A 26,943-nucleotide genomic window follows, 5' to 3' on the forward strand; every position below is an offset into this window, starting at 1 on the left:
CTGAACTGGTAATATCTGTCCAAATTAACAGCAAACCCTCTGAGGCCAAGAAAAGAGCTTAGAATGAGAAAGAATACAGGTTTTAGATTGCAAAATGTTTACAAACTTTAATAATTAAATTATAGGTTAATATTTAAAAAGCTTTTTGCAGCTGAAATGTAACAAGGAATTTGACAGTGATCATGCTTTCAAAAAGCTGAATTATAAGACGATTCTTTAAATAACAAGAGAAATCAACATGTATCAAAGACTGAGTAAAAGATCAAACAATCTCTAGCCAAAAAGTTTTGATATAATTTCTGGGGTCATCCTCCAGTCAACTTAATTTCCACACACCTTTAAAAGGCTGCACAAAGACAATATAGATGCAGGTGGTCAGTTCTTGGAGATGGGGCTTCCTGTCCCTCACCTTGGCACCCCTGACGTAGAGCCTCACTTTCTGATTGTACAGTCAGAGAGAAACTGTAGCCCAGAGGTGGCTTTTCGGACACTGCATGGCACATTTCCACCAGGGGCTACCATGAGCTCTTACAGGACATGGGTTATGACTACACCATGTTTTCTGTCCCTCCCTCCCCAAGAATTTATGCTGGCTGAATACACAAATGAAGGTTCTGAGGCCTTACAGGACATTGGGCCATTAGCAGATCAGGGTTTTCATACTAATTTTTAACAAGAGTTGAAAGTTTACTGACTGACCCCATCTTAGCCAGAAAAGCAACTCCCCAGTAGGACTGTGGACTACTATGGTTTTACTGGCAAAATAAAGGGTGTGTGTGTACTGAGTTAAGTAGTGTCCCCCCAACACTCATGTCCACCTGGAATCTCAGGATGTAACCTCATTTGGAAATAGGGTCTTTCCAGATGTAACTATGAATTTAAGATGAGGTCATACTGGGTGGGCCCTAAATCACTGGTGTCCTTACAAGAAGAGGAGAAGGCACACAGAGAGACAGACACACCCTGGGGAGAACACCACGTGAAGACAGAGGCAGAAGCTGCAGCGATGCAGCTACAAGCCAGAGAGCACCGAGGACGGCAGGAACACCAGCAGCTGGGGGAGAAGCATGAACAGACCCTTCTCCCAGAATCACCAGGAGGACCCAACTCTGCTGACACCTTGACATTGGACTTCTGGCCTCCCAAACTGTGAGAGAACAGATTTCTGCTGTTCTTAGCCACCCAGTTTGTGGTACTTTGTTCTGACAGCCCCAGGACCCAATATCGGCTGTAACTGTGCGACCACGCTTACATACACTGCCAGGGTTCACGGGGAAGGGCGACACCTCCCGCACGTTGATCCGCTGGACGTTTTCAATCAGCAGACCAAACAGAGGCAGGTAGAGAGTGGCTATTCTTGCCTGATGACTCTGAAAGGAAGACACATAGGGGTCAGTGTGCTCCGTGGTTCGGAGAGCTGCTAAATGATAGACTAAGTTGGCACTGGCCATCTTCCTTTATTTGGAGCCTTCCTACAAAGACAGATATTTGATGTTCTGAAAACAGAAAAAAGTCTTAGTGCTGTTACCCCAAATTTTCTAGTTGGCTACTTTCGTCACACTACCTAAAATAAAGGACTTTGTCAATGCCTACTTCCTTTCACTGGGGACCACTCACCCTTGAAGCGTATCTGTCATCAAAAGAATGCTTTATCAGCAGGTTCTTGAGCACGCTGATGGCAATGAGCCGGACCTCCCGGAACTCCTGGAGGGCAGTCCCCACCTCTCTCAGTAGCAGTCCCACCAAGAAGTGGTTTCTGCAGAACTCGTCCGTTAATGAGTAGTCAAGCTGCAGGTCTGCAATGAGGACACAAACAACTTTAGTTAGGGAGGATGCAACACCCTTTGAATAACATAAAAACTAAACCCATCCTCTGCATTTGGCCCACCCTATGTATGTCAACAGGTGATGAGACTTCAAAGGGGAAAGTGCTGATTCTAAAATGTTGCTCTATTTCTTAATACATGGAACTCTTAAATGAAAACCAAATTTAAACACAAATAATTGCACCAGATTTTGATTTTTGAAACATACTGCATCCTACATAATTAAATCAGTGAATATTTTAAGTACCAATTTTTAGAATAGTGAACAGCATATGTTACATTACAAATATAGGTTTGTTATTGACAAAGTCAAAAAATAAAGTTATTATACTCATTAATAGAACTAACTATATAAGAGTAATTTGTGCATAACAAACATGTAATTAAAGTATCAATATATATGGTTTATTAAAATGTTCCTTACTACCTGAGTTTATTTATCCATTTCCTAGTCACTAATGCCTATATAATCCCATTAAAACCCAATGTGTTTAAAATAAACAAATTAACATATAACCTATTTATTCTGTTATCCCTGAGTGAAAAACTTATTTAATGCAGTATTTCCTAAAATATCCTCTTAATATTTCTACATCTCTAAAAACAAATAAAAAATTAATATAAACTAAAACTAAGATGGACAAAGCACCAAAACCAACTAGCAAATCATCAACAAGCTAAATGACAAAATGAAAAGCTCTTCTGGAAAAGAGATAGAAGCAAACATGACCTCTTCTGAGGGTAAATAACAGCCACTAAACATCAGTCTAAAGCTGAAATACACATTCCCAGGAAGATGAAGCTAGATTTGAACTGTTAGACTGACTTCATTATTAAGGAAAGTCCACAGACCTCTCCTGTGACTTTAATCCCATATCAATTAGTTACATCTAAATCCACCCAAAATACTGACCCAAGTCCTATGAAACTCTTTTGTAGAAAGAAGGGGAAGAGTGAATATTTTTCTAGAATAATTATGTTCACTGTTTATGATCATTAAACCCAGTTTATCCAAACTATAGTTCACAGCTTAACTTCACATAAATTTAGGAGAAAACTACTTTAACTGTGTGTGTGCACATGTGTGTGCATGAGAGAGAAGGCAGAGGCAGGGGTGCAGGACAAGTGATAGGGAGAGAGGAAGGAGAATGCTAAAAAACATTTATTCCTCTCATTAAGGCCTATTACAACTCACACACCTGCCTAGGGCAGCCCCTCTTGCTCCCAGATCCCCTGGGAGTCTCCTGAGAGCATGCGTGGGCCTGTTGGGCACCTGCAGCATTTCCATTCCACTCAGTTCTACAGGATGAACAATTAGGCCTGGCTGGGTCACAGGGAAGAAAGGCATTAGCACATACTGACCACCAACCCTGCAAATAAAGAGCTGCCCTCAGCTCCTTATCAGGTGAAAGGAAGAAAGAGTCACAGTCCCCAAGTATAGGTGACTGTGAGGTGGGGCAGGGGGACAGATGGGGTTTGAAGTGCAGGGCAGGGAGGGCAATTGATTCCAGTTGGGGAGCTGGACGAGGGCCAGGAGACCCCAGGAGGCCCCTCATAGGAGGTGTGGAGTGCCAGGCCTGCAAAGGAAGATGAGGGTTCTCCAGGGAGGGGGCTACTTGAGGTGGAGGGGTGTCCAGGGTGGGCATGCCATGTTTGAGGAGCTGGGTGTAAGCATGCATGTCTGCAATGTGGGGAGCAGGGGGGCTAGGGTTAGATCTGGGGGTGCTGAATGCCTGGCTGTCCCCTCGGCCCAGAAAGCTCTCCCAAATGTGCATGCACTCAGCACATTCACTCTCTTCCACTGTTACCTGGCCACCCTGTCTCAAATGGCAGCCCTTCTCACATCCCCCTTCCTCACTTTATTTTATCTCCTTAGCATTTATCAGTCTCCAACATTCTATGCATTTCACTTATGTGGAATAGCCAAGGATTTTCATCCAGGTTGTCCACAACTATAACCTGAAGCTAGACATAGCTGGTTCTGGGTAAATATTTGTTGAATGCATGAATGCCAACTCCAGGGCTACCATCCTACTTGCTCCTTAAAAGGTACCATAAGCCTGTTTTGGTGGAAGTTATGTGTCTCTGAATGAATGCATTTGTGTGTTTCTCTCTGAATTTCAGAGGTGGTTGATTCAGGTGTCATTAATAGTTTGGAGGCATCCTTCCACTTGTTCTCTCCTTTAGCACAAATAAACCTGAGCACATTCAAGGCACTAAACTCAATAAACATTACTTGACAGACTTGACAGAGTAATTTGTTTAATCTGATTTACTCAGTGAAGACAAAGAAATCTATGAGTTCAACTCTCTTCAAACTTTAAGACTACAGAACATTAATAAAGACTCAACGTGCAAACATAAAAAGCATGTGAAAAAGCCATGTTGCTTGTGATTTAGGTTACTGCTACCACTATGGACAATGGCTATGAAAATGACAGAACAATGCATTTTTCTGGAAGAAGCAGGGCTTTTTGTTTGTTTTCGTTCTTGAAGAAACATCCTAGAATACCCAGTGACTTCAGGAGCACAAAACCAGATGCCTCCCTGGGATGTCACAGCAATATCTTGGCTACAGTAAAAACAAATTCACCGGTTTATCATGAGCTTAAGAATTAATCAAAGTATGTAGGAAACGCCTAACTGAACAGCATATGGAAGCATCTCAGCAGTAACTTGCATTCTTTTTCTTCTAAAGGAGGTAAATGCAAGAAAGCGAGCACCACACCCACACCTACCTACAGGAGTGTCATGTGACTCCACAGTTGGTGAAAGAAAAGCTAATTCATAAGAAAAAAGGAAAAGTGAAACAAATAAAAATAAGCTACAGGAAGTAAGATGGACTTCTACTATTTAAGCAAAGGACTTTTTCAATGAAAACAGAGTCACACTGGCACGATTTGTAGTTTGACAAGTTTCCTGAAAAGTAAGTTTCCTTATAACATTTTATCAGTACTTTTTAAAATGGAAATTACCAAGAAAAAAATTCACCAATGGAAAAAAATAAGAAAATGCTAATATCAATTATCTTTTCTTATAAAAATAAATGGCTCTCTTTGTGAAAAGATTAACATACATAAAGATGGATTACCTTGGTATCTTTGAATCCTGCCTTTTCCAAATGGCATTGGTAAATTCAAAGGAATATAATGTTCGTGATTGCACACCACACGGAGAAATTCAAACTTGTATTCAAAGAGGGTCTGCAGGAAAATATGCTTAGTCATAAATTAAATGCATCACTGGGTATTTTATACAGGATCCTAAAAAACCCATTAGAAATAACACACCTAGTCATTAGCTTCTTGACCCTCTTGGAACTGCACGCTATTGCGTTTTACAGATTTTAGAATCGCTGCGGGGATTTGAAAACTGAGAACACACTTCATTAAACGGTGTCCTCAACTGACTTTTAGGGTATTTATTATTTATGCTCCTCCTACTTCAATAAAGAATTTCAGGCAGTTTATCATTATAGACACATTCAAAACACTAAAAAAGTTAGTAGGGGAGAGCTTTATAAAAAACAAGGGAAAAAGATAATTCTACCAGAGAAAGGCCAGATGGTTACTTTTGTTATCTTAAGTAAACTATGAATTGCAACATACATACATTTAGTTTTGTGGTTGAGAAGTCATTTCAGGTGTTTAAGAGAAAATCAATGGGTATGTTTATTTCTCATTCTGTTTTACCGTATCCCTAATATCTCTCACATATCAAGCGAGTAAGTACTAGTGTTTCCAAGAGAGGAGTGAGTTGTGCCTCTGGGACAGAAAGAAAAGTGAGATGAGAACTGAGAGAAAGAGGTAGATTTCCAGATGCGAATCAGTGAGGTAAAAAGAACAGTATACAACACCCACACTACCTTTGGGTCTCCAGGCGCAAAGCAGCTAATGTAGTTGTTGATCTGTTTAAAGACAAAGCCCCTGTCCATGAAGGTGAAACATCTCTGTAGGGAAAAACAACCCACAAAGATCAGTATTTCAGGCTGAAACTTTTTGGAAGCTTGGATTCCAATCAGCATTCATTGTTAATAAGTTTATCCTTTAGCATAAAAACATGCCATCAATATCGTTGGAGCACTACTCCATTGTAGCCACTGTGCTAGATAGCTGCTTAAAATGAACATCTTAGTCACAGAACTGACACCCTCCTCCCCAGAAGTCCCCACCTTGATGAAGACAGCAAGGCTATGATTTGCATTCTTAGAAGCCTCTGGATTATCTCGAAACTTCTGAGTGATGTGTGGCATCAGCATATTCACAACGGTTTCCACTGCATGATGATAGGATGCAGGAAATCTCTGGTTTCTCAGTAACTAAAAAGAATGCAAAGCAAATCTTTATTATTTTTGAAAGTTGTAACCCTTTGGGGAAGAAAATCCCATCCCTGAGTCCAGTTTTAAAAACCCAGAGTACTAATCTTATTTCTCTGAAATTAGAAAAACTGAATTACTCTTCCTTCTTTCAAAGTACTGTACAAGTATTCAAATATTTCAAGTAAGTGCTGTGGATTAGAACCAGAATCTCAAACTTCAGCATGATAAAGATCACCTTGGAGGTGTTTGTAAAATTGGGGAGAGTCAGCCTCTACTCCCAGAGATCCTGGTTTAGGAGACTGGCAGGAGGTGCAGGGGGAAGGGGCAGGAACCTGCATTTTCACGGAGCATCTCTGATGATTCTGCTGCCTGTACCTCTCAGAGAGCTCTTCAGAAAGCATTAGGTTAGGTCTGAGCTTTAAGTACTTAAACTCCAAATGCACAGATTGGTGGCTGTACGTAACTAAACTGCTTGGCAGTAGTCCTCTTCAAGTTAGCTTTCCATAATAATCTTTCCCCATCAGAAACCTAAAAAAGCACACCCAGACTCCTTAGCAATAAGCTAACATTTATGTGTATATTCTACATGGCAGGCACTGCACTACATATTTTTATGCACTTCTTTAAAATTCTTATAAGATTCCTATAAATTTAATGCTCATTTTATAAAGGGTCAGAGAGTTTAGGTAAATGTGTCCTCAGTCACACAGCTAACAAGGATTCGGGCCCAGGTCTACTACAAATCCAAAGCCTGTGCTCTTTCTGCTACGTGAGGCCACACTGCCCCCTTCCTACCATAACTAGAAGAATGGACTGAGAGCCTGACATAGGAAGGGTGCTGAACTAGATGTTTCATTACATTGACCCATCCATTCATTTAATTCTAGCAGCCACAAGAGTGGGGTATTTTCATCCCCATTTTATAGATGAGGAAACTGAGGCTTAGAAAATTCAACAAAAAGTACTAAATGACCTTTAGTAACCCTCCATTTCTTCCCCCTTTTACTAACAGAACCCATGGTTTTACAGGACACGTGGCTGCCCAGCTAGACACTATATTTCCCATCCTGACTTGCAGCTAAATATGGGCCACATGACCAAGTGATAGCCAGTAGGCTATAAGAGGAGGTGACATGCACCTCATCCAGGCCATCCCCTAAAGGGAGCTGCTGGCTTTCCCTGTTCCCTTCTTACCACTGCCTAAAGGGTGCTGTGGCATTGAGCTCCATTCTCCACCATGTGGACAAGGGTAACACCGTGGGCTGGATAACTGACAGAAGGAGCCTGAGTCACTACATGACCGTGGGGAACAAGCTGCCCCACTCTCCAAACTGTCTACAAGCTCATGATTTTCCACAAGAGAGAAATGAACCTTCTGTCTTATTTAAGCCACTATTACACTGGCCTGTTTTAGAGCAGCCAAACTAATATCCCAATATCAAACAAATAGTATTTGTAAAACTGGGAACCAGAACCTAGGTGTTTCTGACACAACAGCATGCATTACTTTATGCATTAAATACCAGAACTTACTAGGAATATTTGATCAGCTTTATAACAATTTCAGTTCTCAAACCAATAACAAGAAAATCTTTGTGAACTTATGTAGACTCAAGAATCCAGTGACGAAAGAATCAAGTAATAAGAATGCAAAGTTTCCCTGCTTTAAAAAACAGAACAGCAAATTCTGAAATTCCAAAGAGATTTTGTTCCACATGTGTAACCAATAGCTCTATATCCTAGGTAACAGCATCAATAAATGATCAACTTCTATGACCCCACGCAAGAACCACTGTAACTACCAGGCACAACTGCTGGCTACCCAAGCTGCCACTCCTGAAAGAGAGGTACTCTAAGAAATGCCTGGGGCTGCGTGAATGGCTGCTAAAACCATGAAAAGTGGATGGAGAACTGCATCATAGATGGATTGGTGGATACCACATAAACCTATTAGTCAGTATTATCATAACTAAGAGTGGGACAACTGGACACACATACCTTATAATATGATGCAGCAGTACCAGCTACGAAGTAGCCTTGCCGGAAAGAAGACCAAACCTGAATCAAACTGAGCCTCTAAACATAACTACAAGTTTAAAGGAAATGCAAGGGATAGAGAACCATGTCATGTAACATTGTAAGTTTACAATCAGCTAAATCTAGAAAATGGGAAATTCTGCAGGACAAATGACCCACGTTCTTCAAGAAATACATTGAATTAAAAAAACAAACAAATGGAAAGGGAACAGTTTGAGAATCAAAACTTCAGAAGCACATCAACTAAATGCAATGTGTGGACTTTATTTAGATCCTGAGTCAGATATACCAACTGTAAAATGACATTTTTGAGACACCTGGGGAAAAATGAATACAGATTGGGTATTGGATGATAATAAAGACATATTGCTAATTTTGTTTGGTGTGAGAATAGTATAGTGGTGATGTCTTTTTTAAAGGCTTATCTGTTAGAGATGACATGCTAAAGTTTTTACAGATGAAATATTAAAATATTTGGTAACTGCTTTTAAAATACTGTAGGAAAAAAAGTGTGAGGGTGGATATATAAAGCAAGTATGGCAGAATGTTGATAACTTGAAGCTGGGTGATAGGGACGTCAGATTTGGTATAGTATTCCTTCTACTTCTGTATTTATTAGAAAATACATAAAAAGTTTTTATTAAAAAGAAAGAAAACGTAGTAGAGAATGATAGATAATTTACATACCAGCCCACCATTAATGCCTTTCAGTGACAAGGAAATGACAAGTCATGCCTCTGAAGGCTGAAATGGAACTCTCCTTACAGTGAAAAATAGCTATTGTGAAGTGTCCTAATTTGGCTATAAAACCAACTAAAGCTTTTTTATGAGGTAAGGCACACATCTAAAGGTAATAAAGACCTAGGTAACTAGACGTTTTTATGGGGATTACTATAAAGTAAAATGGAAGAAAAAAAACCTAGGATGATGCCCAGGTGGTGAGTATGGAAGTGGTGGCTTGGAGGAGAGGCCACTGAGCCGCTGAGAGACTCTCCAACCAAATAGAACCCCAACTCCCCAAGCCCCCCTGCTGGAGGCTCTTTTGCCAGTGCTGCTGCAGCGTCCCCACTGGCCCGGCCACAACCTGAGAAATGCTGCCCAGCACCTGTCCCTCCCAAGATCAACCTCCTCCAGCCCATCTGCCGGCCACCTGCCCCACCCTGCTGTGAGCTGACACCCGCGTGCTGCTCAATGCCCACCACCTGTCTCCTGGACAGAGCAGGCTCTCCCTGCAGACCTACACCCAGCCCTGCTGTGGAGGCCCCTGTGGGCGCTGCTGTTAGCAGCCGGGCCCTCAAAGAGACCCAGTGACGGGCTACCCCACATCTTCCAGGTCGTTTGCGCTCCCACACCCGATGCTGCCGAAATCATGGCTTCATGGACGAGGACTTCAGAACGGTCTTCGAATGACCCCTTCTTTGATGCCTCCTGAGTCCTTCCACTCTGTGGTGGAGTTTAGACACCTCTTTCCTATGGCCTATTTGCCTGCTCTCTGAGATATGATAAATAAGACTTTGAATTAAGAAGCTTCATTTTTCTGGCTTAGCAAACAACAAAAGTAATGGGGCTGAGAGGAAATTTGCCAATGACATTTCCCAGCATTCTGAGATTACCCCCAACTTGGTGGAATCCCCATGTCACTTCCTCTCTCTTCCATTTTTTTCTACAACTTTTCTTCCCCCTACCTTGTCATTTTCATTCACCAGAATCAGTCTTCTCTCTGTACTGCCCACATTTATTCCACTCTCTGCCCCGCTGGTGCCATGAGAGCAGCATCTCAGATTTCCTGCTGCAGGGGATGTAACCAGCCCACGGCCCTGCCACCAGGCCCTGAAATCTACTGCTACATCAGCACCATGGCCCCACGCCTGGCACGGCTGCTCCCATCCCATGACTGAGGTGGGCAGGGACGCTCACAGGCCTGTTGCTGGGGGATGCAGGACTCCTCTGACAACCGACTTTGGCTTGAGGGCCTTCCAGGGCCTTGCTCACCTCTCCCAGAACCACACTGCAGTCTGAGACGCTTCCTTCTCTTAACCTCATGTCAGATCTGCACTGTCCTCTGATGGCTCTCCCGCCCACACTAGACCGACACAATCCTTTGCCCCAGACAAAAGCTTAGGCTCATAGTTTCAGCAGACTGGTGCTCACAATCTATTCCGTTATCTCTGTCCATTCTCTTCCTTGTCCGAGCCTGCATCTCCACCTGCCAACTAGAAATGTTTGCTGTGCCACAGCTCCTCGTGGAACAGCGGTTGGTTGCCTCCTAGTAACTGTTCTCCATCCTCTCTCGTGGTACTAGAACCTCAACTTTTACCTGGGCTCGCGGATACCCACAATAAAGACTACACATACCATCTATCCTTGGAGCTGTGTGAGGCCATGTGACTAAATCTGGCTGAAGGGGTGGTAGTGCTAGTGATCTATGCAACCTCTGGGTCACATCCTTAAAGGAAAAAGGTGTGTGTTCCTCTTCCTGCTGGCTACAGCGTGGGTGTGGTGGTGAACCCCGTCAGTTCAAGAGGAGAAGCAGAACTCCCAGAGACAAAGCAACAGGACGTTAGGAGTCTAAGCCTCTAACTTTGTGGAACAGAATCCCCTATGAGCTTGGATTTTCACGTGAGAAGAAATTTGCCTTTTTTTCCTTAAGTCCCTGTTATTTCAGGTCTCTATCATAGCTGCTGAACTCATGGCCCTAAAGCTTAAGCTATTCCAAGCATAACTCATCACTTTCCATCTTCCCTGGTAAACCAAGTCCTCTGTTCCACTGCCTCTCTCCAGAGCTACTCCTCCTCTGATCTCCACTGGATACCTAAGCAGCCTTTCCCCCCACTCAAATCTGACTTTACTGTGTTGTTTTAAGTCAGGTTTATTGAGGTATAATTTCCAAACTGTAAAATTCAGTCTGTTAAAGTGTACAGTGTGGCAAGTCTTGACAAGTGAATACAGTTATGTAACCACCACCACAATCAGGAAGACATAAGATATCACGGTCATTCCTGTTCCACCTCCAGTCCCTGGCTGTCCCTGACTTCTCTGTGCTCCGTCCCTACGGTTTTTCTTCTTCCAGAACATCATATACACAGTATATGGACTCATAAAGTGTATAGTCTTTTGTGTCTAACTTCCTTCATTTAACATGATACTTCTGAGATTCACCTATGTTGTTTCATGACTCAGCACTTTGTTCCTTTTTATTACTAAGACATACTCCGTTGTATGGCATTACCGCAATTTTCCTATCCGTTTACCAGTTGATGGACATTTGTGTTGTTTCTAGTTTTTGATTGTTATGACTAAAGCTACCCTGAACATTTGCGTACAGGTCTCTGTATGGATATATGCTTCCATTTCTCTTCAATGAACACCTACGAGGGGAATTGCTAGGTCGAATTAATGGCCCTGCCTCCATCTCTCTTATAATGCCGTCCATCCTCATCCCCACTCCACCTCATGCCTCCCAACGCTAGATCTTCATCAGTGTCGCCATAAAATGTCACTTCATATTACTGCAGTTAGAGAGCTTAAAAACAAATTAATATAAAAAAAGACACAACTCTGTTCCATAGACTATTTACACTTCAGAGGGTAGGCAGATTCATTTCCAAGCCACTCCGCCAACATTTATACTCTCTTTTATCTCGCTACTCCTAAAGAACCTACTCCACCTCTCTATGTCTCTACCAAACCATCCTCTGCTTGGCTTCACAGCTCCGATAATCTCATCTTTGTTCTAATCTTGTTTTTACTCTTCCCCTTCTTAAATCTCAATCTAGCCAGCCTGAGCTCTGCCGCAGGGTCCTTAAATGGGCATGAGCTATTTTCTCTAATACTCATTCTCCCGTCCCTAGATTGTAGTACCCTTCAAGACCCAGGTAAAGTTTCATCTCTATCCCCATATAAATCTATCATTCTTGGGGCTCATATATACACCTTTTGCACTCTGCTCTAACCGTTCCAGGCTGTCTTCTTTCTCCAATGACTATGTCAGATTCAAGGTTAAGGAGTCACCCTCTACTCCATTTGCACTTCTCCTCAATGCTCTGCACGGAACAGACAACTGTTCAAAACCCTCATGGAGGGGTATGCAGATGTACATTCTGCCTGTCACATAAGTACAGTGTTTACAAATTTGGTTTAGGGGAAGTCCAAATAGACTATTTAGAATATGGACCATACCATCCTCCTTTCACTTTTCAAATGAAAGCTCTTTCTTTGCTCATTTAAGCTAGAAAATGGTTGAAGGCTAAACAAGCAACACTTAAGGGTATATACTCATCCTAGCCTATGCTAGGTTTTCTAACCTCCTTTCCTGAAGTATACCTGTGGAATGCCAGCAATTTGCTTGAATCCGTGTAGGAAGAAAAGAAATTCAGGAGCAGTCTTCTGAAATTATAGTTGCTAAATATAAATGATGGAAAAGAAACATGTACAAATTGTAGACCATAGGGGCAGAGAGTGAAAGGAGGACTCCTTAGTAGGCCTTGATGTCTGTTTCACATTTTCCTCAAATACTACTCATTGTAAATTCTAAGCACATGTCACCTATGAAACACTAGAGCCTGGCACAGTCATACATAATCAATTCAAACTTTGCAGGTCCATCTGTTGTAGTAAGGAAATGCTTATTTTAGATGCTAGTTCACAAAGAGGCTCTGATTCACACCCTTCCTCAGCAAATGGTGAGAACGTGGCCACAGGTGACCGCTTCCACCTTCAGCAGGAGTGTGGCATTAGAGGCAAGCAAAACAGCATGCAAATGTACCCCTCTATGTACATATCAATCAAATGGAGTCACCTCACCACCACCGGGAATACACCCAATTGTACATTGACGGCATCAGCTCAACATACACTATGTCCCCGAATGCCAATGGAGGCTAGATATCCTCGAGTAGGGCACTTTAAGCAACATTGAAAGCATAACCTGGCTCTTACAAATCCAGAGCCTAGGTGCTCCTACAACACTGGTGTGTGCCTAGCATAGTACACTTTAAGAAAGACTCCCCAATTGAGAAAAAAAATCAAGGCCAGTGTTAGACATCAGAATAAATTAATAATCTTCAGTCTAAAAATGTTAAAGCTCTAAGGGGATTTGATCAAGTTTTGGAAATCCAAAATGGTATAGGAATGGAGAATATTGCTAAATTCAGAATACTGGAACCCCAAGTATTAAAACATAAAATTCTTAAGGTGTAAATAAGACAAACACAAAAACAACTAATTCAAACATATAAAACTCATTACCCCTAAGATATAAGACAAACTGAATGAAGGATTTAAAAAACATTAGGGGAGTTCCCAGCTCAATAACATGTGATTTAGGGGAAAGAACAGCGTAGGATCTGCAGTGACAGGGAGGCAGAAGCCAGAGGGGAACACTCCAAAAGTGAAGATGCTGAACTCTCCAAAGTGGTATGTAGGTGTCTTGAATCTCTTTTTATAGTAAATTATGGTATGGCTAAGCTTTCTCCTTTTGGATGCCAGTGTTTCCTTTTAAGTGCAGCTGCACAATAGGTTTTTTTTTTTTTTTTTAAAAAAACTACTTCTAGAAACTCTGAATATTGGTTTAGGGCCAAGACATAATTAACTTATGGAAAAGGTTGTGCATGGTAGCATTTGAGCGGTTTGTGTAAAGTTCCAAAGATAAATAAACCATTTCCCAGGGCAGAGGTGTTGGCACATCACGTTATAAGGCTGGAAATGCCAGGACCACCTGGGAGAGGCTGCCTGTGGCTCTAGCACAAGTTCTTGGCTCTGCTCAGCTGTGGAAGCCTGGGCAGGTCACTGCACGGGCCTACCCTTCCATCTCTACCTCTGTGAGATAAGGGAGGAGTTGGAACAGAAGACACCTTTCAGTTCCCCACCAGCCCTAAAGTAGACAATGTTGCTATAGTTTAATTTGGCATCTTGAGAACAAACATGCAACTAAATTCCTTTACTAATTTTCTAACAGAGTTCTCAGAAAAATGTCATTGATGCTTGATTTTGAATATACTTCTTGTGTGTGTTCCTAGAAGTATTCGTTGCCTCCTTGACCATCTCTCACATAGTCTTTGCTGAAGTCATGAGTACAGAACAGGATACTATAGTTCCCTGTGATGGTGAAAAGCTGGGAATTCTCTTTTCCACTCAGTCCTCATGCTCCTTTTAACCAGGCCAACTCCTATGTACGCGTCAGAACTCTTCTCAACCCACACCTCTTCCAGGCAGTCTTCCTGTATTCCCCACTCCTGAGCACTGTGTGCCCACCTCTGTCAGATCACTCATCATGAGGGAAGGTGACCGTTGACTACCTGTACACTTTCCCACCTAAACTCCCTGAGAGCACAAACCATGCTGCCCTTAACTTTGTAATCCTTGAGCCTGGCACATAGTAGGGATTCAATGAACAGCTGTCGAATGAATCAGTTATATTTTTAAATATAATCATGTCACCATTTGCTCTGAAGTGAGCACATTTATTTAGAGCCAAAAATAATGAAAAAAACCACTGGGGCCTTGTCATGGGCTGAACTGTGTCCCCCTCAAATGTATATGTTGAAGTCCTAACTCCTCCTACCTCAGAATGTGGCCATATTTTGAGCGAGGGTCTTTTAAGAGGTGATTAAGGTAAAGCGAGGTCATTAGGGTGACCCTGAATTCAACAGGACTGGTGTCCTCACAAGAAGAGATTAGGACACAGGCACGCACAGGAGATGGCAGCTGTCTACAAGCCAAGGAGAAACCAACCCTGTGGACAGCTTGACCTAGGACTCTTGGCCACTCAACTGTAAGGAAATAAACGTCTGTCCTTTATGCCACCCAGTCTCTGGTACTTTAGTGTGGCAACCCCAGCAAACTAATACAGGCTGGAATCCTATTCTGTATATGACATTTTTTTAACAGTAAAGCCATATATCCAAATGATACGTGTGTATGCGTGTACGTATGCGTGTGCGTGTGCATGCACACTTGGCTGCTTACTGCCAAGTAGACAATCTGCTAGATTTTTCCTTGGCAGGCTGTTCTGGCATGATTTAGATGGTACGTTTCTCCGTGGAAGGCAGGGCCCACTTCCATCTGGCATTTCTCTGTGCACTAAAATCAGATCTTTAAACTAGATTTAAAAGAGAGAGGGGAAGAAAGGGGAGAGAAACCACCTGGTCAGGCACCAGTGCCCACTCCACTGGAGGAAAAGTATGGCTTTAGGTCTAGCGACTGACCTCCCATCAGCAAAACCCAGCAGCCTCTCCAAGGCTCCCTCTGAGAGTCCAGATCCCCATGCAGGAGGCCTACATCCTGACCCTCCCTCCTGATTGCTTCTCTCCTGCCTGCAAGGATTGGGGGTTGCAGCACAAGCATTTATTGTGAGTGCCTGGCACCACCGGCTCCTTCCCCTTCAACCAGCCAGTCACAAGAATCCACCGTCACAAGGTCAACAGTCTCAGATGGAGCTCTGGAGTCTTCAAGATGAGAAAGTGACATTGTCACTTCTGTGTACTGCACTGGAACTTCACAAAAATGCATCCACCTTGAGCCTCAGGTGGCCAGAGGTGGCCAATCACACCTTGGCAGGCACCAATTCAGAGACAAGACCAGGCCAAGCCCAGTGGGAACCGGGGGGGTGGTGGCAGGGGGTGTGTGGGGGGGTCCCACAGTCACACATATCCAGGCCTCACTGCAGACAGGCATGGGGGAGGGAGGAAATTTGAGACTGCACCTTTACAACCCAATGATTGGTCCTAGAAGACACAGGATCAGTGAGATGCTCCCACCTATGCCCCTGAGAAATGCCTACAATGGTCAAAACACTTAATAAATGCTGGATAATAAAATTTGACATTTTAAATTAATGCTTAAACTACTGTTCCCACTTCAACAAACCTGAAGATTTCTAAGCTAGACAAAGGAAAAGCCACACTCTTTCTGTATGTAATAACATAATAGTTCCTAACACAGCCTTTGGGGCCAGACTGGTTTCAAAATCTGACTCCCGCCACTTACAAGCAGGATGATTTTGAGCAAGTAACTCACTTACACTGCCCTCAGTTTCCTCATCTATAAAATCAGGGAGAACAGGACTTCCCTCATAGAGTTGTTATGAAGCTAAAATGATCACTTGCAAAGCACTTAGAGCCATCCTGTAACTGGCACATTGCTACAAACACAATGAAAGAGACTCCCCCAAGAACACAAGCCCCCATGTGAAGTAACATACCTTAACTTTGGAGTTCTCTATCAAATGCTGGGCCATGGATTTTATCAGCACATCAAAGAAAAACCATGAATACTAAAAGAAATAACAAACACAGGACCCCAGTAAGAAAAACCACAAATTAGTAGTTAAGACATAAACTCTCTTAGGCTGACAGTGTCATTGACATAAAGCAAGTGTGACCCTAAAACACAGCTCGACTGCTTAGCAATTTGTTATCAGACTGGAGGGGTGAGTGGCAGATGTCTCCTGCTTGTTCAACAGTGAATAACGCCATCCTGCCGGGAAACTGGACACCTACACTCAGCAGGGCACAAGCCCATGACAGGCGTTGCCGGATTATCTGTGCAGTCCTTCTTCTTTGCGGATCTCTCACTTGGTGACACCTGCCTCTATAATCGCCAAGTCGGTGTCCTCCACTGACTTGACTAGGATGACTTACTATTACTCAGGAGCCAATGAAACTCTGAATGCAATGCTTCTTTGCAGCTCCTATATCAAGACACAATCAGCAAAGTTGGTACTGGGGAACTAATTCTATTACCGCTTTTTAGGGGTGGTGGTGACTGTCTCTAAAAGCACACAAAAAGGCTGAATTAATCAGGCTGTGGAGTCTGAATTTTTCACTCATCAGTTTCAATACCAAAGAGCCACCCTGACTCTCCTGACATACCTTAAGCAGTTTGTTGCTGGTGAGGAAATCAGCGGAAGGCTTGAGAATTGTGGTCATGGATTTGGTCAGTTCTTCATGCACTGTCTTGTATTCGGAAGCAACATATGGCTCAGCCTTATATGCATACTTTGAAGAAAAGGGAAAGAGATTTCAATGTGCTGGTTCTCTTTGTTGGGCTGAAAGCTTGAGAGGCTCCAAAGAATGGATAGTGGGGACCGAGGTACAATCTTACGGGTGGGAGAGGCAGTTTTGATATGAAGGTGGGAAGGGTGATTGTCATGTGACAGAAAGAGGGAGCCCAGGAAGTCTTCAGGAAACCCATCAAAATATGCAACTCACCCAACTCAGATCAGTGGCCTCAGCCCCTAAACTCCTTCTACACCAGAGACCTCAAGGAATGAGCAGCATGACAATGGGTGACTAATATTCTGAAGAACCCGAACCTTATTTTTTAAACTATCACATAGTTGTAATTCACAAAGATGTCTAAGACTAAAAAGAACATATGTAACTTTTTAGAACAGTAGCAGCCACTACATTTACTAAATGTTGTACATAAAGGAAGAACTTGTTGATATTTATCCTAACGCCATCTCTTGCTGTGTCACATAGTCGTCTAATGTGATTGTGGACAGAGCTAACCTTCCTATTTTGGGAGAAGCAGCTTTGCTGAAAATTTTACATGGAATAAAGAAAATGAAGTCAACTAACTATGCCTGAGGCCTGGCCAAGAGCAACTTAAAATTCTTCCTTCAACTTCCACGTTATTTGGGAACCCCATTATAAGTAATGTAACTGAAAGAATTAAATTCAGTAAATAAAGGAACGGCTACCCCTCTTCATCCTTCCCCTTGTCCGGGAACAAGCACTGGTGATGAGGAACAGAAGAGAATGCGTTAAGTATTAAGTTACAAGTACATCCCCAAATGACCAGGCTTGTAAGAAATAAGTTCTTAGAAGGAAAACTGGAGAGCCACAGATGCAAATGATTGGAACGGTTTGTTTTACATACCTTAACATATGACCTCAAGTGGCTCTCTAATCCTTCCTCATGGCACTGGGCAACCACATGAATAATGACCCTACACACCACAGGAATGAATAAAGCAATGAATAGTAATGTGAAAATGGAAACATTTCATTATTATCACAGCAGTAGTAGAACAATGAGGATGCTATTGGCACTCAGGAAACAAGGAGACAAGGAGTAAGATGGGGTCCCTACATCCGGGATCCGAAGACATTTCTTAAATCTAACGTTCAGCACAGACCAGCATCCCAGATATGCGTGACTGTGCTCCAGATGTGGACAGACTGGAAGAGAAGAAGAGCATCCATCCATCCACCTCTCTTACCGAGTCACGTTCACTGCGACTTCTTCCTGGGTGGCTCTGGTGAGGACTCGGAAGAGCTGGTTCAGGATGGTGGGAAGGAAGGCGATCATCACGTGGCCTTCCATTGCGTGCAGGCTCTGCAGACGTGGGGTGGAGAAGCTCATGTTATCTACATTATCTCTGCAAAAGTAAACCAGCCCAAAGTAATTCCCACTCAGTTCCAAATAGGGATGGAAGAGCTCCCTCTAAAACAGATGGAGGGCTGTGGTGGGCAGAAGGCCCCCCAGAGATGCCCACGTCTTAGTCCTCAGCACCTGTGAATATGTTACATGGCACAGAGGAAGTAAGACTGCCAACCAGCTGGCATTAACACAGGGATTATCCAGGTGGGCCACACAGAATCACAAAGGTCCTTAAAATTGGAAGACGGGGGCAGACGGGGAGAGTCAGAGGGAGATAGGACCAGGGAAGAATGGTCAGAGATGGTTATCTTTGAGATGGAGGGAGGGGCCGCAAGCTAGCACATGTAAAAATCTTCACTGTGCGTGTGTGTGTGTGTGTGTGCGCGCGCGCGCACGCTCATGTGTGTAGTGAATATTCCATTTTTCTTGCTTAGACCTAACAAATCTCCATCCCATTTCTCACATTTCTTGTTTGGTCCCCCTGCCTGGAATGCCCTTTCAGCTACTCTCCCACTTCAAAATGTCCCCCACCATCACGTGCTGGATGAAATGACCCTAGCCACACCCTACCTCACTTCCGCTGCTCAGCATCTCCAGGAACCTTCCCTACCTCCACACAAAGCTGGGACTGCTTATGTGTATTATTTTTTGTTTGATATGATTTATCCACCTAGCATGCAGTCACTGAATTTTATATTCTCTCATGCAATGGAATTCCTTCCTAGAAGCTCCTCAAGGATGAGGACTAAAGTCACTACTTCTGTGCCCGTCACTGTGCTCGGGACGCAGTAAGCACTCAACAAGGAGGCCTGTGCCAAGTGAGTGGCTTTCCACGCATGGGAAACAATGTGTAGTAGAGATCAGGCCTGGAGAACTAGGACATGGAACTAGGACGAAGGCAGGAGTAGTGCCATTTCTATGGCCACTGCTTGCCACTACTGAAAACCAGAGAAGCTACTGATGTGAGATGCCTGGATAAGAGCATCCTTACAGAGGTTTCCAAGGAGCCAGAACAACACTTACCACCAAACAGAAAACCCAACCTACTCCAAACTCATTAAAAAGAGGCTACTAAGAAAGCTATGTGGTACCTTAAGGTATTTTACAAGTTCATTTCCTAAGGCTTGGGCTCCAGATTCAGTTTTCTGACAGTACTGGAAAAAATTATGTAAATGCTGATCCTAGGGGCAAAAAAGAAGAAAAAGAAAGTCTATTAGTATATACGCTGTGGAAATAGGAGCATTTGCTTCTTTTATATTTTTATAAGACTATGAAACTGATCACATAAAAATGAGAACATCAAAAAGATATTCCAACCAAAGGGGGAAACTTGTTAAAAAATGTTACTTGTAGTATTCATTTATATCAGTACACACGAGCACCTTAGACATACTTTCTTCAAAAAAAAAAAAAGACTTACAGAGTAAAAATAAATCCATACAACATATCACGGTTTTATTTTGCAAAAAAAGTGCAAACTCAGTCCCAGAGCAACCACTGCTAATTTTAATGGAACAGCACATACCTGAGTATACACAGTAGAAACTAGATGAGTTGAAACTTTCAACAGCGGCTTGCCTCCATCTACCCATTTAATTTCTGGACCATAATGCTGAAAAATATGGAGGAAAAAAAATCCCAACAGATTAATTATCTTGGCTTCCAATATGACCATCAGTGAGGGGACTGACGAGGGCCGGGCGGTCAGAGATCTTCAGTGACTCGGTGGCTGTGCCTGGTCATGCCAGGATGCAATGGATGCTCATTCGCCCCCTTTCTCCCCTAAGTACAATGCTCTTCTCACTGGATTTTCTAAGCTATCTTTTCCATTTACCTGCAGCTGTGTGAGGTACTGTCCACTTGAGAGGGAAAGCATCCTACCTCACCAGTATCTTAACCACACGTGGGCTGAGCATTCTGACAGAGCAGAAGGAACCAGACAAAGCCGACGGGGGACAGCAGCAGGCCAGGCATGGGACAGGGTCGGCTGGCTGCCTTGCTGACTTTAGTTCCCAAAACCTCCAATTTTCTGTTGTGTTCAGGCTAGGAATATAACTGAAAGTTATATGATTTACCCTTCTTTAGGAACATTTTAACTACTTGTCCATAACATGGACCCAAATTTGGCATTATTTAAACTCGGGGAAACATTTAAAGAATAGGCCATATCTGAGCATGCTATAAAGCTGAAGTATGTAAAATTTAAGATGTTTAAAAAGAATGCAAAGCCAACAAACCAACTGGAGAAATCTGAGGGAAATCTGGTTCTCACGAATCAGAAAGGTTTAGGAATGTGCTGCCACGTGGATGAGAGATCGGCTTACTCGACTTATACTAAGCTGGAAGAAAGTTCCTGATCATTTGACCCTAAGAATTCATCTTTATTTGAGCATGGCTAGTTTGCAGAGACAGACATCTACCTTATCCAGTATCTCCAAGTCTCTATTTCTCTGCTAGTTCAGGGCTTATAAAATGCCCTTTTCCATGTTTTTGTTGTTTTAGTTGTTCTTTAATGTTTTTTGAAGGAATTGGGATAAACCAATCTTAAAGTCCTTTACCCTGCCCATCCCCAGCTCCTGGTAGCCAAGGTAGCCAGAAGGAAGGTTGGCTGAGATGGGGACATGCTGCTCACTAGTCACCACCCTTCCATCCTTCAGGAGCGGGAGCCAGGAATATCCAACTGTTGAAAAGAAAGAACAAAAAAACCTACCATAAGTGTATGAAAACTTATGAAAGAAAGCCAACATAAAACTGTCTGATCTGTTAATGTCAATCAGAGTAAGAAATTTAAAAGGCTTTGAATATAGTCTCTGCAGAACATTGTCTACAATGTACTTTGGCCTCTTTGGGATTAGAATTATAAAATTTTCTTTTATAAAAATTTCCATGCTATCTACACCTTACCTACAAACTTCATATAAAACCCCCTTTGCAAAAGGATGCAAATTCAGAATCCAACTACAATTTAAGAACTTAATGTGTAAATTACTAAACACCGAAAGAATGATGAACTTCCCAACCTTGGGTTTCAACAACATCCCTCTTCTTTGTGCTTCCTTTACTTGAGTTATCGCAGCTGACGTGGAAGAATGTGAACAACAAATGGTGCTTTTCATGTAGCTGAGTGGGTAATTCTATTTTAATCTGCAAGCAAGACAAAATAACAATCTTTCTAACATTCCAAAACATCAAAACTCTCAGTGAGGCAAAGACATAACATGTTACCCAATGGTCTCCAAACTGATATTAACATTTGCATTCAAGGGCACCTGAGACTGTAAACTGGGCCAAGCAAAAAATGGATCCTGAATTCACTGACCAGAAACAGGGGTAGAGTTGATGGTATTTCTAAAAAGAATTGGAAAACACATGACAGTACCTACTGCACCAAGTAACCACATCTATGGCATTATGAAGAACTAGGGTAGAACATTGCAAAGTAGCATTCATACAGCAGTTCTAGTGAACTAAATTATAATTCTATAAAAGCAAACCCAATGATAAGAAAGGATGATTCTCAGGTCCAACAAATGTCTCTACACTTAAGTATGAATTTGAAAGGAAATATGCCAGAATATTAATTGTGGTAGTGATGGTGGGATTATGACTTTTTCTTTTCTATATTATCTGCATCTTCCAATTTTTTATTTTTTAAAAATGAGTTTATTACTTTCAAAAATCAGAAAAAATATGTAAAGCAAGTATTCAACATTCAGTCCTATCACTGTAATTTTAGTATATTACGCAGAAATTTTGCTTTACCAAGCAAAGACTAGGTGTCCCTTAAAACTGGTGCAACTGGATTTTCCCTTGAAAACATCACTTACCTCATCATAGAACTCTGGGTTTTGCTGATGGTGTAAAACTGCAGCAAAGGCGCTTCTGGTGAATACTGGCCCACCAGGTCTGCCGTAAATGCACTAAAATAAGAGTTAACAAAAGGAAACACCATTAATTGGTGTTAAATTAATAGAGTAAAAAATTAAACTCAGATGTGTTATAAAGAAAGAGGTGTTCCCACACCATGGACTTAACATCACCACCTCCAATGGACTTCTGTGAGACCCCAGGCCTGGCAGCCCCCTGACTGCCAGGTCCAGCTCACCTCCAAGCCCACCCACCTGCCTCTTCTCTGCTCCTCCTGGTCACAGCTCTGAATGACACCTTGCTCACTCTTCCCTTTCACCCCTCCATGCCTTTGTTTATGCAGTTCCTCTGATGACCTTTGCTTCTACGTGCACCAAGCAAACTCTCGTGCATCCTTCGAGAAATTGTCAACCCCTTCCTCTGTGTCCCCTCAGCATTTTTCTATACTAATTATGCAGTTTTGTCCAAGAAACCATTTCTGCACCACCTGTGATCCAAGGTCTTTTTCTCCATGGCTGTCTTTCCTACTAAACTGTGAATTTCTTGAGAGCAGACAAGAAATTATATTCTTTTTGTATCTTTGCCTTCTTACCTTCTTAGAAAATCATTTTAACAGAGTTACAGTAAAGAATTTGGGCTCTGGAGCCAGACTGTTTGGGCTCGAATCTCAGTTCCACTAATGTATGACTTTAAGCAATTAAATTCTGTGCATTAGCCTCTTCATCTAAAAAATATTGACAATAATAGTACCTAACTCAAGACTATTATGAGAACTAAGAGTTAAACACACAAAAGAGTAGTACCTGGAGTATAAACAACATTCAATAAATGTTACCTATAATCTACTACAATCAATACTACTATACTATAGTAAGCATTTAATAAAGATCACCTATTGTTGACCATCTGTTATTATGATTTCTATTATCAACATCATCCATCTCATAATTCTTAGCACCCATACAATGCCTGGCTCATAGTGTGTACACAATGTTTACTGAATTGAGTACGTATAAAAAATGTTCACCCCTAAAGAGAATAACAGAACGGATAGTCAATTAAGAGCAAGAACTTCAGTATTCCATATTGTGTGAAAAACAGCCGATGTGGTTACATATTCTGGCATTACATTTTTTTTGTGTGTCAATTAAAGTATGCTAAATTTCTTCAGTTGTAAAGTATCACGCAAGTGTATTTTTAGAAGGGAAAAAATCAGAATACACAGGTGAACATCCATAAAGAACAAACCTTCAGGGGCTGACAGTCTTCCTCATCTGAATCTTTGAACTCAATGCAAATAGCAATATTTCTGGCCTGCAGCAATAGTTGAATAAAAGAAAATAAGAAAAAAATAAGAAAATGTTAATATTTATAAAAGAACATGGGAAGTCAAATCCTAAGGGAGAGTTTGATATCAAGAGGGAAACCTCAACCTGCACACTCACCTTGGCAAAAGACTTCTGACTGTCGTATTTCAAGTACTTAGGATAGACGTAAAGGTGATTATTGTAAATGGTGTAAGGCTGTGTGTGTTTTGGTATGCAGGGCACAAATTCCTCTACTTCAAACGTGATTGGAGTTTTTGTACAGGTGTCAAACTGCTTCATGGGAATGTATGATGAATTAACATAATCTGAAAAGATATTCAACACAACCCAAACTGAAGGAAAAGCCAAACAAAAAATTTGTCTGTTTATCACAAAGAACTGCCACTTACTAGGGAAGTCTGAGGAAACATTATCAATCGTAATGTCTAGATTGCCTAAAATCACTGGGAGTTTTGCCATCTTCTCAGGTCTACAAACAAAAGAAGAGAAAAATCAAACATTTATAAGATGGTTTAACTTTACAATCTGAATTCTAGAGCAGCAATTCCAAGACAAATATAAAGCAAGCCACAAAGGCAATTTTAAACTCTCTAGTAGCTACATGAAAAAAAAAAAGAGTAAAAAGAAACAGGTAGAATTAATTTTAACAATACATTTTACTTAACCCGACAGATCCCAAAAAGAAGAAACCGACAGATAACCCAAAGAACCCAACAGATAACCCAAAAAGTGTTATCATTTTGGTAGGTAATCAGCATAAAAATATGCAATCTAAGTCTTCAAAACCAGAATTGTATTTTATACTTCACACACATTTCCATTAAGACTTTCTATAGTTCAAATGTTCAGCAGCCACACGTGGCTAGTGGCTACCATGTTGCACAGTACAGGTGTAGATAAAGAATACCAGTACATTGTTATAGTTAAAAGTACTCCTGAACCACTCCAGCCTCACCACAAATACTTGGCTCATTCAGAACCACTGATGTGCAGAACTAGAAATCATCTTAGGCTCATGTCTAGAAAAACGCTGGGAACAGAGTAGCTGTTCAGTGAAATGGTGCTCATTTGTATTTGGTCTGACTCAAACCCAATACAGTAATCTGTGACATTCCTGACAAGCGCTGCTCCTGCCTCAACCCTTTCCTAGTGACAATCAGAGCCATTTCAACACCAGACTGCTCTCCCTCATGGCCTTGGAGAAAAGCATCTTCCTGTATCCCCCACTCACCCAGCAATCGAGTTATGTTTCTCTTTCAACCACCTATACCTACCACACATCCTGAAGCCCTCGGCACTTTCACACCTTGCTCCAATGTCATTTCTCTCCCTGAAGAACATGCCATTTAAATCACAGTACTCGGAACTGCATAGAGCAGGCCTAGTATGGTCTGATCTGCTGGGTGCAGAGCAGCTGTCTGGTTTTAAACAATATATCCATCTACTAATGCAGCCCAAATGCCATTACTTTTAGGTATCCACACCACTCTCATGACCCACATTAAATTTACAATCACCTAAAATTCCTAAATCTTTTTTTCACATGGCTTTACTAACATGCTACATCTCTCTGTCCTATATTTATATAATTGTTTTTGGAGTTTAGAATAGGATTTTATTTTTGTCTTGATGAAATTTCATCTTTTCATGTTTGAGCCATTTGTAGTTGATCAAAATCCTCCTAAAAAACATCTACTGTATTAGATATTTCTAATAGCTTTATGTCATGAAGACATTTAATCAGCATGTGACAGTTTCATAAAAGTCATTGATAAAGATATTGCACAGAACATTGCCAAAAACAGGCTCCTTCTCATATCTCTACAGGCCCATTTCCAGATAGATATGTAGTGTATTAGCCATCGTTCTTGGCATCTGGTTGGTTACTCCAGCAGTTGAACAACTGCCCACTCAAGAGTACAACACTTCTCTGACTCGTCCCTTGGATCTCATGATATATACATAAGGTAAACATACTCTGCCAAAGCCTGTGCATTCCTCTACTATACCAGCTTAGCACCTCAGTTAAAAAGAGAGGAGAAATGTGGTTAGGATGACTAGTTCAACATGACATGACTTATTCCTAGAAAACAGAATGCTGCCTGATAGTCCTTTATAAGCCACCTGTTCGATAATTTTTTTAAAAACATTGCCAAGGAACATCAAAGCTCAGTGGCCAACAGATTCAGCATTTGGTTTTGTTCCCATTTTTGAAAAGTTCCTACCTCCAGGTTTTAAGATTCCCCAGACATTACTATTACCTATCAAGCAGTCTCATATGTAACTTCTTAGTATACCCTGGAATATTGTTCATCTAAATTAGGACTCCCCTAAAAATTCTAAATTCTTGCTCCCTTATGACTACAGACTGTGTTGAGTAGATCCATCTTGGCCCATTACCAGCTCAAAGATGCTGAATCTTTTTCTCTCAGGGCCCCTCCTATTTCTACCTGTCCTCTGTTTATATCCAAGTTTAAATTTACAGTTCTCTGAAATCCTGAGAGATCCAATGGTCAGGAAGGCAACTCAATGATTTTTCCCCTCTTCTGCCTTCAGTTAAGAAGACTTCTGGCCAAGAGATCTCCAGGTACAGCCCAGCATCACCCTGCCTTTTATTTATTTATTTATTTTTTTGTCTGTGCCCACTGGGTGAGATGTTTGACACAAACAAAATCCTTTTCTTTTAACAGGAGGAGTGTCAGTAGTTTTCCCCCAACAGTCTTTTCCCTGAGAGCTTTCCGCTGCCTCCCAAGTGCTGTGCACTCCCGTGACGATACACTGTCAGAGCCTCTCTCAGCTTCACACAAAGTTCTGCAAGGGCATCGACCTCAGACCCGTGGGTTATATGAGGTATAAATTTTTTTCACATATAGTGTCTCACTCCACCTCTTCATTTGGACAGTGCAACACTGCAACGTACCACTGAGCACTGCACTCCACAGACTCTTAGAGACACCTATGAAGTTGTATCTGCTTCAGTTAGGATACTGTTTATTACAATAATATTTTTAAATGTAAGTATCCAAAAGGAATGTATTTCATCCCTTCCTAGTTATTTCCACATATGAATGAATAGGCATCTTCTTCACCATTGACATCATCCACATATAAATTTTTGAAAGAGGTGTATTTTTAAGCAATGAATTTTAATTAACCAATCTTCACTAGAAATCTTTCTATG

The 26,943-nt window shown here is 41.8% G+C and overlaps 1 protein-coding gene across 12 annotated transcripts in view; it reads right to left on the minus strand.

The window, feature by feature from the left end:
- Positions 1 to 26,943, minus strand: part of DOCK9 (dedicator of cytokinesis 9) — a 267,093-nt gene that overhangs the window by 61,976 nt on the left and 178,174 nt on the right. For all 12 annotated transcript variants that reach the window (XM_069467604.1, XM_069467598.1, XM_069467602.1 and 9 more), the window contains exons 16-32: positions 24,152 to 24,231; positions 23,880 to 24,067; positions 23,683 to 23,748; positions 22,395 to 22,487; positions 21,588 to 21,711; positions 21,126 to 21,247; positions 20,093 to 20,179; positions 19,659 to 19,748; positions 18,407 to 18,522; positions 18,064 to 18,133; positions 17,052 to 17,177; positions 16,382 to 16,453; positions 5,998 to 6,144; positions 5,692 to 5,775; positions 4,918 to 5,029; positions 1,618 to 1,796; positions 1,257 to 1,370 (exon numbers count right to left, since the gene is read on the minus strand). In XM_069467604.1, coding sequence (XP_069323705.1) covers positions 1,257 to 1,370; positions 1,618 to 1,796; positions 4,918 to 5,029; positions 5,692 to 5,775; positions 5,998 to 6,144; positions 16,382 to 16,453; positions 17,052 to 17,177; positions 18,064 to 18,133; positions 18,407 to 18,522; positions 19,659 to 19,748; positions 20,093 to 20,179; positions 21,126 to 21,247; positions 21,588 to 21,711; positions 22,395 to 22,487; positions 23,683 to 23,748; positions 23,880 to 24,067; positions 24,152 to 24,231 — 1,870 coding nt within the window. The remainder of the gene's footprint in view (positions 1 to 1,256; positions 1,371 to 1,617; positions 1,797 to 4,917; positions 5,030 to 5,691; positions 5,776 to 5,997; positions 6,145 to 16,381; positions 16,454 to 17,051; positions 17,178 to 18,063; positions 18,134 to 18,406; positions 18,523 to 19,658; positions 19,749 to 20,092; positions 20,180 to 21,125; positions 21,248 to 21,587; positions 21,712 to 22,394; positions 22,488 to 23,682; positions 23,749 to 23,879; positions 24,068 to 24,151; positions 24,232 to 26,943) is intronic.

This window comes from Eulemur rufifrons, chromosome 4 (genome assembly GCF_041146395.1).
Source record: "Eulemur rufifrons isolate Redbay chromosome 4, OSU_ERuf_1, whole genome shotgun sequence".
In the NCBI taxonomy this organism is placed as follows: domain Eukaryota; kingdom Metazoa; phylum Chordata; class Mammalia; order Primates; family Lemuridae; genus Eulemur; species Eulemur rufifrons.